Below are 14,500 nucleotides of genomic sequence, written 5' to 3'. Positions count from 1 at the left end.
CCACCATTATAGTTTTTTCACAGTTCTGCAATCCCCCATTTTGATACTTTTTCAAGCAACCCAGTTATAACAATTATCGGTTATAACATTTTTGTGGCACTTGAATATTGTTAAAGGTCAGTTTGACTGTAACAGGATCACAAATCCACCAAAGAAAAATAAGATGTGGAATGTAGGCAGTTGATGACACCATCAATGCGAGGAAGCGGGTGCACGTCTTTTTTTGGTTATAGAGTTTCACAGACAGGTGCAGCCCAAGGAAATGATTCTGGTATAACTCTGGTAGTTAGTTATATTGCTGACTGGATGTGAAATTACTTTGCACTCTGATCTGGAAGGCCTTCTGTTGACAGGACAGGCTGATCTGGTGTCAAACATGTGACAAGTGCATGTATTTGGTACCTCTGTTTTATGCGCCTTCTGAGCGAAATCAAAAACTTTAGCGTGTCTGAACAGCAGTATAACTAGGGCTTGGTGCTTCTGCGAAAAAATAGCCTTGGTGATTATGCATGAGAACTCAGATTCGGTAGCGCAAACATCAGTAGAGTCCAACGTAGTCGCATTGCTTAATGCTCCAATGCAGACGCTGCAGTCTTTTTCAAACAGGGCAAGACAAATACCCCCCCAAGAGTACAACGGACTTGGATGAACAGTTCAGCACCCATAACTGAGCTGTTTCATCGGTAAAAGAAGCCATGCAACAGGGCACGAGGATTTTTTATTTTTTTTTCACACAAAGCAACGGCAAAGGCTCAATCATAACGTCAAATGAACTTGAATCTGTGTTAGAAGCATCAACCGGCATGCTGGCTGCAGACCAAGCCAGTAGAAGGACATTTTGCGCTATGGTGAATGTCCTTGGATCCTACACCTGTACTGATAAGTTTCGGGGCGCTGGTCAGTAGTGTCTTCAAGGAGTATAGACGGCACTGAAGGCTAGCCTTTTACTCCTTCAGCTTCTTCACTGCCTTCTGACAGTAGCTCCTCATGTTCTTGCTCCAAGGAAGCATGCCGAAACTTACATTAACGGCAGAATCGGTCAAAAAGCACTCCAAATCTTCCTCCACGATGGTCGACACAATAAATGCATTAGACGCACCAACTTTTGGGTACCGGGGCACACTGAGATTGAGGGCAACCAAAGGGTTGATAGGATCGCTCGTGAACATACAAACCGAGCGGACCTAAACAGAGATCCTGAGGATTTCATAACAGTGATCCCAATGTACTCTGACATACTAAATTACCATAGGGGGACGAGGATCAGATATCCCCCACCCCACAATACACTCACTCAACAACAGGCAGTTTACTATCGAAAGCTGCAGACACGAACTTTCCCAAATTTACATATACTCCGCAAAATGTTCCCAAGTCAATACAGGGACACATGCCCATGGTGCGGCGCAATATCCACATTTTATCACATCACATGGGAGTGCAATACGAATAAGGCATTCCACAAAATAGAAAATCCGAGTGCGGAGCAGTGGGAGAGTGTGTTCTCCAGCGGCAATCCTAGCCTCCAACGAAGGCTGGTGGATCATGCCCGATGAGCAGCCACGCTCAGTGGTGCCCTGGAATAGGGGCGCCAACAATGCAGGCCGGATATCGTCATCAACGAACAGAAGATGAAGACATCCGGCCTGACCACTGAATTACTCTTTCTAGAGCAACAAAGTTTACTTCTTCCTCCTCTATACTGAGGAGGAAGAATATACTGTTGAATATACTGTTGAAATGAGGAAGCCTCAATACTGAGGCTTCCTCATTTTCAACATGTTGGTGGTAGGCCCTGTATGACTTTCCAACAAGCTTAAGAAAATCTCTAGTGATTGGCACCTTCATGTCATCACCCCCATAACACTTCAAGTACACTTTTGTCTTATGAATGCTTGACATGCTTTCTGTTGACAAAGCGGCTTGATGGTGAAGTGAGTGCTTGTTTTCACTGAACCTCCTCTCAGTTCACCTTGCCATGCAGCAGGGAAAGAACATCCTTTGTGAGCTTTCCTAGCCTTGGATATTTGGGATACAATGGCCTACAGTGTGGTAAAAACTCATGTTCCACTAAATTTTACTGTAAAACATTGACGCGGCCAGTGCGGGGCAATTTTGGCACAATATTGTGTTTTGGAGCAAGATGGCACAAATGGCACAGTGCTTCCACCTGTGCTTGAGGTCATAAAAAAGTTTAGTTCCCAAAGATTATATTCTTTATAAAAAACATGAGAACCTTTTCAGGCTTTTACACAAGGCGAAGTTAAGCGTGAAGTTGAATTAACATAAGTAAATTATTTGCACCAGATATTCGTTGAAATGCAGCTCATCTTCAGATGTGCTTCCCACTTAAGCGTCAAATTAGAGGCAAGTTTAATGAGTTGCTCCTGAACTTGGTGCACACTTGACAAAACCACTAACCATGCACCTTCATGTACTAAATGCTCGACGTGCAGCTCAATACTACAGCATGTTCAAACCACAGAACCACATCAGTCAGAGTCCATGAGCATGAAGATAAACAGAACCACATCAGTCAGAGTCCATGAGCATGAAGAGCTTCGTTATGATAGTTGTCTTTTTAGAAGGATGTATCATGTATGTCAACACACTGTACTAGTATTACGTATATCCTATAGTTAACTTTCTTTTCTTAATAAAGTTTAAGTGAAAATGTGGTTGTCTTAAGCATGCCTACACAAAACAATGTGAGGACATGAATAAAAACCCAGATATTCAGCACCACCCATCCTAAATGCCGATGCTTCAGTCACAAGGCCAAGAGTTAATGTTTGATTGGACATCAGCAAGTGATAATAATAACAGTTGCTGAATGCCTGCAGACGTTCCAACCAGAGCCACTATATACAGTGCAAATACTAATATACTACCTCAAGTACCACAACCCTTATGAATGAAAACCAACACAGTAAGCATTGGCAAGAGTCTTAGAAAGGCAACATCAGTGGCATGTCATTGTGAGTGCCATGAAAAAAAATTTTCAAAAATCTGCATTGAGCATAATTTCAGCCACACCAAGAATGCATGCAGCCGAAAGATCCATGTTGACCCAATCTCTGCAAACTTTCTTTCCCAAGATATACAGTTCACTCGCACTTATCAGCATTTTGTACAACTCTGGCCATATTCACTTACACTCAGTTGCTCTGGACCAAGTACATACATGTCAACAATTCCATACATGACTGATACTGAAAATGCCCATTACAGGGCCGTTTGCACTTGCACTCTCATTCCCTCACACTCACAACTCTGGAGTAAGTATGGGTTACTGTAAGTGCACCGAACAGTGTGCCAACCTATGATACAGATATGTCCAATGCGCCTAAAAAAGAATGCCTGATGTCAGAAATGGAACATGTTTAATATACCTGTGTCATGTGCCACCAACAGTCATCACAAGACATCTGTAGACCTAAATAAACAAAACAAACCCAAGAACTTAGACTTCACAAATGAAGCTCACCTGCTGATGACTTTACAATTGGGAGGCAGAAAGCTACAAGAGCAGGCACTGCTGGGTGTGTAAGTGGAGCATCAGCTGCAGCCATGATGCTGCTGCCAGTCAGGATGTTGCAGATAGCCTTCTGAGCAAACTTGCGAAGCTAGTTGAAAAAAAAAAAAAGCACTGGATAAAAAAACCTTTTCAAACCATCATACAAGGTTACATAAAGAAAACAATTCAGCTACAAGAATCCCGATCGAAATAAACAGAACACAGTGAAATAACTGTAATAAATGCCTCAAGTAGTTTCAAAAACCTGTTTTTCTAAAAAAAAAATGTAACCATCAGACTGAGCAGCCTAACACTGGCCATGACATAAGTTCTAATTTTAAATCTGATTATGAGGCAAACTAAGCTCTCATAAGTGCACAAAGCTATGTATACACCAGGAAGTCACTACGAATTGTCAATGCACTGAACAAGTAAAGAGCATGGGGCATATGTATGTACACTGGAGAAAAATCATACCAAGATGCTCATACAAATACACTATCTACACCAAACTTGCATCCAACTGGATGTGGGGTCCCCACAGAATGCCTTCAGCAGCCTCACACCAAATTAGACAACATAACAAGGCACAAACATACCGAAACAGGCTTTTACTTCTAAATTCTTAGGCTATCCCTACACATATGCACTATAGTACACTAATGCTTGCAATTTGCCAAGTCCTCTCAGAATATTTAAGTCAGCCAAGCACTCTTAATATTGTACAGTACATAAACATCTCATTTCTTATTACTAGGGCTCCTTTCCTGCTTTACTTTTACTTGAAGTGTTCCAACACCATGCTTGCTCTAACTGTAGTGATGAGAATTTATTGATGCTGTTGTAACCTTGAAGCCCACATTGTGAATGCATTGGACAGACAAATAATCAGAATGTGCAATTAGATTTTTGCACAGCTCAATAAGCCATGGAAATGAGCACAATACTATCTTTGGAAAATTACATTTACAAATTGGCACAATAAGTTGCACAAATTGACAAAATGTTTATACAGTCGAATCTCGTTAATTCGAACTTCTGGTTTATTTGAACTGGCGCCGTGGTTCTGTCAAAGTTATGTGTATTCCAATGGGCGAAAATGCCCGGTAATTCGAACGCGCAAGCATTTGCGACGGTTAATTCGAACATACTGCACTCCGACAATGCTCTCAGCAGTGCACCAAATCACATGGGAGCACCTCCTACCGGCCTTGCTCTGAATCCGCCATAGAGGAAAGACTTAGAAAGAAAAAGGGAACCGTGGCGGAAATTTCACCCTTTCTCAAATGGCAAGGTCTCCGCTTCTGCGTCACACCATAATGCCCCAGCCACACTAGCAGCAAAACGTGCACCATGGGAGGGATCGGTCCTGGGCAGATTTTTTTTGGTTCGCCACAGCGGCAAGCGAGCCGTGAGCAGAGACCAATAATGAGTGGCCCCTACAGTGACGTACGCGCAGGAAACTGGTACCGTATATGTGCAGACCCACCCGAGCGCTTGTCTCACACTATCGTCTGCTCACGTCAGCTCTCGCTCGCGCTCGTTTTAATGAAATAGCAGTAAGCACCCTGGGCCGCAGAAAATCTGACATCGGAGTTCCACATCATCATCCACCATTGGACGTCGTTTCGACCAAAAGATTTTTCAAACCACTCATACCTAGGCCCCCCATGTGGCACAAGGAAGTAACAGAACTAATTGAATTTCTCAAGGTAAAATACACAGAAAAATTGCAAACTACGACATACACACCCTAGAGACATGATAGCATCGGATTGTAATTTCACTATGTGAGAAAACAATTCTGTTCTACAAAAACTCAAAGAAACCCCTTTTCCAGCATTTCTGCCATTCATAGACCGGCCATGGCACCCACCATTTGCATGCGCCGGCGCGCCAGCATCTAGGGGGCCACGGAGCGGCGCGCCCGTTTCCTTGCAATACCTCCAGATGGCGCTCGCCTCCACCACATCGTGGTCCACACAAGAGGCCGCGTTTCTACCAGAAAGCCAGCCTTTGTGCATAGCATGCGCGGCCAGCGTTTCCCGGTAAACATTACGGTTACATACACTCCAATTGGCGAGAAGCGTCAGAAGCAGTGAGGGAGGGATCTTTGAATGCTATCGCGTTCTACTCAAAGGGGAAGCTTAAGCGTCCTCCAAATTTTTTGGTTGGGCTCGTTCGCACTTGTTTTTTTACAATGACATTTCTAAACTGAGACGTCCCGATGGAAAGGTTGTTAGAGACAGTGCACCATATCCGATCCTGTACGACAAGACAGATATACAAGGACGCGAAGGCGACCTCATTCTCCTTGTCTTTTGAACGCAACGACGCCGCAACAGACGGGAGCATACCAACATGATTATGACCAGCGGCAACAACTTCGTCATCTTGATAAGACATGACTCACGTTAAGAATGCAGGACGAAGAAGGCAAACACAGCGCCAATCTGTCAGCATTCGAAGGAAAAAACACGCGAGCACGCAGAAGGAAGCAGCAGTGGAGGCCCAGCCCAGCCTCAACACTCCACTGCTTCAGTGGCAGAACGTGGCAGAGGTAATTAGCGCCATCCAGCAAGCTGGCGGGAAACCAAATCTGATTCCCTCCAACCCTTCCTTGCAACTACACTTCCCTTGCCCTCCCTCTCAACTCCCTCATCTTCGACAGTCTCCGCGCTTGCACGCCCCCGCCTCTGCGCTGGTGTTGCCAGCCCCGCGGGTCCAGCGCCAGCTTAGCCTGCTTTTGTTTCGTTTTCTGCCATTACTGGGAAGCAAACATTGGCCGGCGTGGGCAGTTTCGTGGTTCTCGCTCGCTGTGTGCTTGCGCGTCGTGATATTTCATGACTTGCACCGTTCGTACATCGTGCTATGGTGCACGAATACTTCAAGCACACGTCCTTTAAATTAGAAAAAATTTTCGGGCCCCTTTGAGTTCGAATTATCGAGAGTCGGCTATATTCTAAGCACTATGTTCTTTACCCCTTTCAGTGTGCATAATCATCATGATCATGTACATCATCTCCTTCCATGTGCTCTGCCTGGGAGTGGCCCAATAAAAGTGTCGATTCAGCCTCTGTCTTACAACATGTGTGATGTCACCAATGTTCACACCTTAGTCACTGTCAAATGCACTCTGCTTTTCATAAAAAATGTATTTGCTACATCAGTGCTTTCGCATCTTTAGCTTTTTGTGTGTGTGTGTTGTGTATTTGTTGAAACATGGCACTGCGTATGGCCCACACATTCTCGCATATACTACATACAACATCATGCCCATTATTCTCCACCAGACACTTTAGCCGACAGGTTCCTTGTGTGCATTCACTCCTGCCTTCAAGATGATCTTTCCCATTTGCTTGTACTGCCACTCCAAAACCAAGTCAGCATCTCCCATCGTGGTGGCCAAAGGCTGATTTACACTCGAGCTGCACCTCCTGCCTGCTGCACGTGTGAGAAAAACTGCACCAGTGTCAACATATGCAGTTTTTCGCACGACTGCATGCATGCGGGAGGCGGGCTGTGTGGCTTGAGCCTTAAGCAGTCATACGTTAAGCAAGTCATTGGTTAGGTACAATGGTACACAAATTACGAATGTTCTGTGCCAAAAGTTCACATAAGACTGCAACGTGGGCAAGTCTGGCTGTTTAACTATATTAGCAATGTTGATTTACAGAAGGTAAACCGCAGAAAGCACAGTTTCTCATTCCTACCTTAGGTCTGCTGTGGACAATGTATGGAAACATGAAGCTGAAAACTTGCAGTGTAGACGACTCGCTCCATGTGGCCAAATCCAATGTCTTCAAGCAGGAACTCAGCAAGCACAGCAGCTGAACAAAATATGAAAAAGTACTTTACTCTCTTGACTAAAGAGAGAATAAAATTTATGCGACCTACGTGCACCACGGCACCAGGAAATGGTTATTTGCTAAATACATTACAAATCAAGACGCAAGTTTATGCTATGTGCTCAATGAATATGCGCCTACATCGCCACCCATCATAACTTACAAAAGGGGAACTCAAAGGGAAAAATTGTCATCCACTCAAATTGTAGCATGAAACTACAAAGAAAACCCATACGAGTATCTCTTGTTCAGTAATTGGATGACAATTTTCAGGTGGGTGGATTACAATTTTTCCCTTTACACCGGCTTCCGCATAACTAATTTGACATATTCAAGGTCCCAGTGCCTCGAGTTGACGATTAACTCGCCCTCACTCTGCCATCTGCTAGGCTCCTGATTAGCTCAGATGGCAGAGTGACTGGCCCGGAAAGGCGTTGATCCTGGCTTCGAATTCCAGACCAGGATTAATTTTTCTTCAACTACGACGCTTTCTTTCCGAGAAACTCGTACGGATTTACTTCGTAGCTTCGTGCTACAGTTTGGGTGGATGACAATTTTTCTCTTTCTTGCACTTCCCTTAACCTTACGGACTTCCACAGAACAGATTTGCATCTGGTCTTCCATAGAACTAACAAGGAACAATGACAGAGAGGTAATCTGGAATAGTGTTATGTGTGTTCGTGAAGTTAAAGGTGTGAATGAAAAGTTTCCTATTCCTTTATTGCTAAAAAAAATATTCTTGAATGACTCCATTTAGGATACTTGAAAACTTTAAAGCAATATAGTATGTAGTTGATGTGAGCTAGTGAAGGCACACATGGGCTTGGGAGGGTGTGCTTCTCGGAGGTTTGGGCCCCTTACACCTAGTAGGCACAAGCTCCTGCACATCCCAATATGAGCAAAACCCTGAGAAAACAATATGTAATTGGACAATTCAAACATGGTCAGTGAAATGTGTGGTTAACATAGGTTAAGAAAACAGCGTTCCATTTCATTTCTAGCAATAGTTACACCCTGCCAGATGACGTTCAGATTAATAACATTATTACCTCAACCCCAACATGCCTTGGTGGTTCACCACTTAATCAGCTCATTACCATTTTATCTAAGCCACAAAGGAAAGCACTGCGCAAAGACAGCTATGAAAGCGCACAACGCCTTCGGCTAACAGTTGCACTGGTATGAGCACAATGTTAATAAACACAACCTCCCGACACTGATGCAAGCATTACTATACGTACATTTCGAAGCAGCATGACATGTGTGGACTGTGCGTATGATTGCATGAAGTTGATGCACATTGTTGTTATCCAGGAAAATTTCTTCCTAAGTACTGCAGCAGGCACCCTACAAGGAGAAATACACATACACACACACACATATATATATATAAGGTGAGAGTTGATCAGCAAGAACTGCATTATATAATTGAAAGAAATTTAAACCACACACCTCTTAGCAAAAATTGCAAGTAAAGCAGCTGCTGACGTCCTCGAAATATCAGCCTCAACAGCCTCCAGTGTTGTCATCAGAACAGCAAAGTACTCGGTGTCAGTCTGCTGACCACCCTTCGACTTTATGATTTCAGTTGATGCATTGTACATGGCTAACATTTCTTTGTGCAGTGCCGATGCTGGGTCCCATTTGTGAAGCAGTCTAGAATTGGCAGAACAGAGGAGAAGTAAGCATGAAAATGCAAGAACAAAAATTAATGTACATAATTTAAGAGCTTTGCAATCTTAACAAGCATTTGTGAATGTTGCATTTTAGACTTTGTCTTACACTGTATGTGATGACATAACTGCCACACATTTAGTGATAAGTTAACCTATGATGTACAGAATAACATTTCAAAATTTGGGACAGTGAGGTCAGCCATACTATAGAACTACAAAACCAGTATGTACCAAGTGCTATGTAAGTACTGTCTGCCTCTGGCCACCACCATGGCAATCATTACATTAACAAGACGTTTGCAAATAGTGATGGATCCTGAAATGTCATCCATTACATTAACAAGACGTTAGCAAATAGTGGTGGATGCTGAAATGTCATCCAAGGAGATGCTCTTAGGCAAGAGAATTTTCGTGAATACAAGCCCAGATGAAATGGCTGCAAGCATAAAAAGCCAGCAGTCTCACAGAGAAAGAACAAAGAAGACCTGGGTTTCTCTTTTTTACGACTTGAGGAAGTGAATGTTAGCAAGAAAAAAAACAATAACCTATATTTCATACAAATAAATGCACATTCACAACTCACAGTGAAAGTGCCATGATGATGATATGCATTTTTAAAGCCTTTAATGGCTTAAAGGCACAATAAAATCAGAAACTGTGATTTAAAATTTACATGACCAATGTGAACAAACAAATCAGCATCAGAGAAACACATGAAAAAAACTAATCCACTTGCTTGTTCATGGTCAGAATAGAGCCAAGTGTCCAGTCTGATTCTGCAGTGTGATTGCTTTCAGTTTCAGCAATGCTGAGTCGATCCTGTGCATCAGCTTCTCCAACCAAAGAAGCTTCGTCATGTGCACAACCATTGTGCTGCTGAAGTTGCTCCACTGTCAGTGTTCCGCCACCTTGAATGAATAAGAACAGGCAGCAACTTCAGTTCAGTGAAGGGGAAATGTGCATGGGTAAACATGCCTGCACAGCAATAAAACTTGTACAGAAATGAACATGAAACAAAAAGGTGACTGTTTGGGCATGTTGGTCGGACATGAATGCAGCTTTTTGCACACAAGACGAGGACGAAGGAGAGGCTGTTGTAAGTCTGCGCTCGTCTGTCTCAGCCTCTCCTCCTTCGTCTTGTGCGCAAAACGTTGCATTCATGAAACAAAAGAAATATATATATCCAAGATTATTACAACAGCTGAAGACACACTCAAGAAATATAGCTATGCTAAAGAGTCAGTGTATGCTTCCAAAGTAGCAAACGGGTCCTTTTTGCCACAATAAGAGCCTTGGTAAGCCAGAAAACTGGTGGTCCTTCAGATTTTTAATTCCTGAAGCAGTTTTCTTTGTTATTAGATTATGGCAACAATTGGCCAAGGATGAATAATGAGGATTATTAAATGCATCCCAAAATAAAAAAAAATAAACCTAGCAATCTTGCATAGCTTTGCCACAGAAGAGAATCCAACAGCAAGGAGACCACGACATGTGATAGCACAAAATGAAAAAAAAATGATAGCACAAAATGACCATACTGTCACAGCCTCAAAGAGCGTGGCTTTCAATTTCAAATGTCTGCACTAATAAGTCAATCTTATGGCACACAGTAAATCACATGGGTGACAACAATCACATAATGGATCCTGCATAACTAAATTCATGCTTACAAAAAATTACAAATAATATTTCTGTCCAATTTTTCATGTAATAATGTGACATCTATAATTACCAATTAGAAATGCATGTGCAACAACTGCTCCACAAGCTTTTTTGCTTGACGACATTTCCTTTGAGTGGAGCTTCACGTGGCCAGCATTAGATACTACCCCAATGCATAGTTATAGAAAGGAAAAAAGATCAATGCACAAAAAACCAATTGCATAATGTGACCCTTCAAATGAAGGATGTTCCATTATGGTAAGAGTAACCTACACAGATGCCTCTGCTGCAACCATATCAAGCTGGCACACATGTGCAAATAATCAGCTGGTTTTGAACAAACAATGTCAGAAAGCAACACAAACACAAGACACACAGCTAGAATTCAGTTACTACGAAGTGCCGTTTCCCCCCCCCCCCCCCAAAAAAAAGGAAACTTGACAGCTTAGGGCACTATAAAAGTGTTGCGGTTAGCATACTGGTCTTACAGAAGCTGGAATCACTTTTACTACCTGCAATAACTATTCCCAGGCCTACACAAAGATTTTAAAGTGCTCATAATCAAATATACGCATAAACATTTTAATTATAGGAAACTATTAACAGGCATTTCAGCACAGACAGTTACATCCCATCATTTTTGCCCTACACTTCACTTGAAGAGTGGTATCGCAGCAATTTCATTTGCATCCTCCACACAGCAAAGCTTTGAGAAAACTACGCATGTACATTGACATCTCTGGTAAAAGCAGGCATTCTAGAAAGCAGATGCAGCTCTAAGAAAGAAGAGCTGCAGGGCGAGGGGGAACAGCCCCACCTCCTTTCACTAGGGAGTGCCAGCTGACATGCAGATAGCTGAGGCTGGTTACTACACAAAGCAAAAGTGTTTCAGAACACACATTCTCTCCAAAGAGTCACATGTTTGCAGTTGAAAGGACAGAGCAGAGCACAGTGTCCTCCTCAACCATGTCCTGGTGCACTGACTGCATTGATGCATGGGTGATGCATGGGTGATGTGTAAACTTGTTAGCAATGGTTTCGTAAAGAAACTAAAAGTAGCATTCATAGTTTGTGGCACAGCCTTGCTGCTCTTGTTGGTCATCACATATGCACATAGCGTGTGCCCTGTTTGGGGCTGAAAAGAGCATTTCTGCTACTTGTTTTTCTAGCTATGTTCTATTAGTTGCACGTGAAACCATGCATGTATGCCACAACTACTTTAGGACAAGGTGCATCAAGATTAAGCATATTTGGCCATTTTATCTTATGGATCAAGTTCTCCACTAAAGAGGGCAGTAGCTCCAGTGGGAACCCTGCTTTCTCAAGCCAGCAAATCTGCACAGCCCTATCCTTAAGGTCTTCAAATGACTGGATTCGAAGGGTAGTAGGACCTTTTTTGAGCGAAGTTCATAATCCCAGCAGGCATGACCCGGAGAAAAGCCAATGACTAGATACAAGAATAGCAAAGACCTGTCTTCCAGTGAGTGCCTCGCATGTGTTCAAATCTTGGCAGCATTGCAGAAACTCCTGCAGAAACTGTTGCAGAAACTCCTGCAACATTTTCTTTGTTTCAGATTCTTCATCCGCAATGTCAGCCAGGCTAAGTACAGGTAGTGACATAAATGACAGCCAAAAGACGAGAAATGAGACTGCTCCTCTCTGAACTGTGTACTGTGATGTGTGAATAATGTGCAGAAGTGTCAGCCGCTAAAAGCGCGGCGACATCAAGTGACAAGACCTGGTACACCGAATACGGTTTCGTCGAGTGCCTCCCCTTGTTCTGTGCTAAAGTTTACGTCGGGCAGATGGGCAGGCGCGCTAACAGACAAGACCAGGGAACATGCTGCAGCACTCAAGTCATCTCCCCAGAGGTCAGTTGTATTTTAGTTGTAGGAACTGCACGTGCACAGCCAACTTTCATGACAATGCCTTAAGGACAAAACAGGCAATTATGCAAAATCACAGAAGTTATGGCCACTCATAACCAAGGCAGTGTTTACGTCAGCGTTCCTTCGGTGCATCTATCAGCAAAGGAGATAGTCTACTTATCCACGCACCACGCATGGCGGACAGCAACATACATTGATAAGAGGAATGGTTTCACCCATAGTGACCTTTCCAAACGTATCCCTTTTTCATTTAAAATGATCTGTTGTTAACTCGGCACTGGGTCCTCGTCCACTTTTTGTGCTTCTTTTATTTTGTCTCTAGCCAGTTGGCGAAAAATGCTGGCGGCGACACGGCATATAGGACAGAGTGGGCACGCAGCACGGCTTGCCTGCGCTGTCAATCTGCACAAATCGTCCTGCAGAATTGTAGCTATAACAAGACGTCCATGCACATTGACTCGCAGCGCACATCCGTCACACTGATATTTCCCAAAGTTACTTGACAAGCAACGCTTGCTGATGGAGAAACTAAGCACATACACAAATAACACGTGTCCGGCATACCAACCTTTGGAAGGGAACGCTCCAAATCCGAACACCTTGCTCTTCGCTTCATCACGAAATTTTCGTTGATTCGGGTTGGCGCTACTGCTCTGACCTTTGCGAATTCGGTTAGTTTTTGTCCTTGAAGCCAACGGCTTTTTAAAGCCTTTTGTACTACCTCTTTTGCCCGACATCGCGAACGCACGTGCCCCAGCGCACCGTTTTCGAGACGCAAAAGGCAATCGGCAATCGCAACATGGGCTGAGTGGATTGGCTTGGATATTCTAGAGAAGCAAAAGCCGTCAGAAGTACCAAACGCTAGTTGCCTGCCTACATTTTTACCCAAGTATTTTCCTTACCTTTGCTTTATAATCGTTGAAATAAATTGCATTTTATGGTCCTGATTGCTAAGAGAAAGAAATGTTGCCGTAACTTGACCTGCTAACTTAAACCGCACGCTTACTAATATCGAAGGCTATGCTCATTTCTCTCTTTATTTCTCTCACTGTCTCATTTTTTTTTTTCAACCGCTGCAACATGCGCAGCTAAGTTCAGGTACTCACCGAACCAATTAGAGAGTCTTCTGCAGGCTTCCTCTTTTTTTTTGTTTTTTGAACAATGCAACAACCAAATTTAGGCTTTAGTGATGACGTCATTGAGATTTTAACTCAGATCTTAAAGGCTATGTTTTTGCTGGTTTCATGTGGCGGAAGCGATTGTAGCAGCGGAAACCCGTCTGTTGGACGCCAGTGCATGATGTGCCTTTAAGAAAGTGGTGCCATCTTCCGAGATAGGAACTAAATTCACGGAAATACCTGTCGTCTGGAAGGAGCTTTTGTATACATCTGGAAAGAACCAAATATCAGAGCTCTTGGCACAGTGGCTCTAGTTCTGTTATTATTTGTGTCCAATACAACTTGCGACTAAAAACTCGCGTATGACTAGGTATGACTTATAACGCTATCTTTAATTTAAAATTAATACCACGGAGTTCCCCATTGGCCTGCTAGCTCAGTCGGTTAGAGCGTCGTGCTAATAACGCGAAGGTCGTAGGTTCGATCCCTGCGCAGGCCAGTTTTTTTTTTTCTAAATTTTTAAGGTAATTCTCGTGATACCAAGAAGCAAGCACACGCGCGCGAGAGTTACCAAGAAATAGTACTCTGCTCTTTGGTGAAAACTGTCACTCAAGACTGAACTCCGTTTCACACATCAGGCAACGCTGTGGAGGCTAGAGAGACTTCTTGCGGTGGCTGCGTTCGCGCTTAGGAATAGTTCGGCGTTTTTTGACCAATTTCTGTGAATAAGTTCCTCATGTAGGCTCAGTTTCGAATGGGAAAAGATTAAACGATTGAAAACAAACAAATC

The 14,500-nt window shown here is 43.2% G+C and overlaps 1 protein-coding gene and 1 non-coding gene across 5 annotated transcripts in view; one reads left to right on the top strand and one right to left on the bottom strand.

Annotated features, from left to right (window-relative positions):
- The window catches only part of LOC135901293 (RRP12-like protein), a 156,475-nt gene that overhangs the window by 42,178 nt on the left and 99,797 nt on the right, over positions 1 to 14,500 (bottom strand). For 2 of the 4 annotated variants that reach the window (XM_065431040.1, XM_065431031.1), the window contains exons 7-11: positions 9,778 to 9,949; positions 8,818 to 9,021; positions 8,607 to 8,712; positions 7,231 to 7,347; positions 3,488 to 3,626 (exon numbers count right to left, since the gene is read on the bottom strand). The exons of 1 other annotated variant lie outside the window; for it this stretch is intronic. In XM_065431040.1, coding sequence (XP_065287112.1) covers positions 3,488 to 3,626; positions 7,231 to 7,347; positions 8,607 to 8,712; positions 8,818 to 9,021; positions 9,778 to 9,949 — 738 coding nt within the window. Of the gene's footprint in view, positions 1 to 3,487; positions 3,627 to 7,230; positions 7,348 to 8,606; positions 8,713 to 8,817; positions 9,022 to 9,777; positions 9,950 to 13,160; positions 13,398 to 14,500 lie in introns of those variants that run through there. One more of the 4 variants, XM_065431048.1, reaches the window with a different exon arrangement.
- On the top strand, positions 14,136 to 14,209 carry TRNAI-AAU (transfer RNA isoleucine (anticodon AAU)). The gene has a single exon. It is a non-coding gene; the product is annotated as a tRNA-Ile (tRNA).

This window comes from Dermacentor albipictus, chromosome 1, assembly GCF_038994185.2.
Source record: "Dermacentor albipictus isolate Rhodes 1998 colony chromosome 1, USDA_Dalb.pri_finalv2, whole genome shotgun sequence".
Lineage (NCBI taxonomy): Eukaryota > Metazoa > Arthropoda > Arachnida > Ixodida > Ixodidae > Dermacentor > Dermacentor albipictus.
This window is presented reverse-complemented; position numbering and strand designations above follow the sequence as displayed.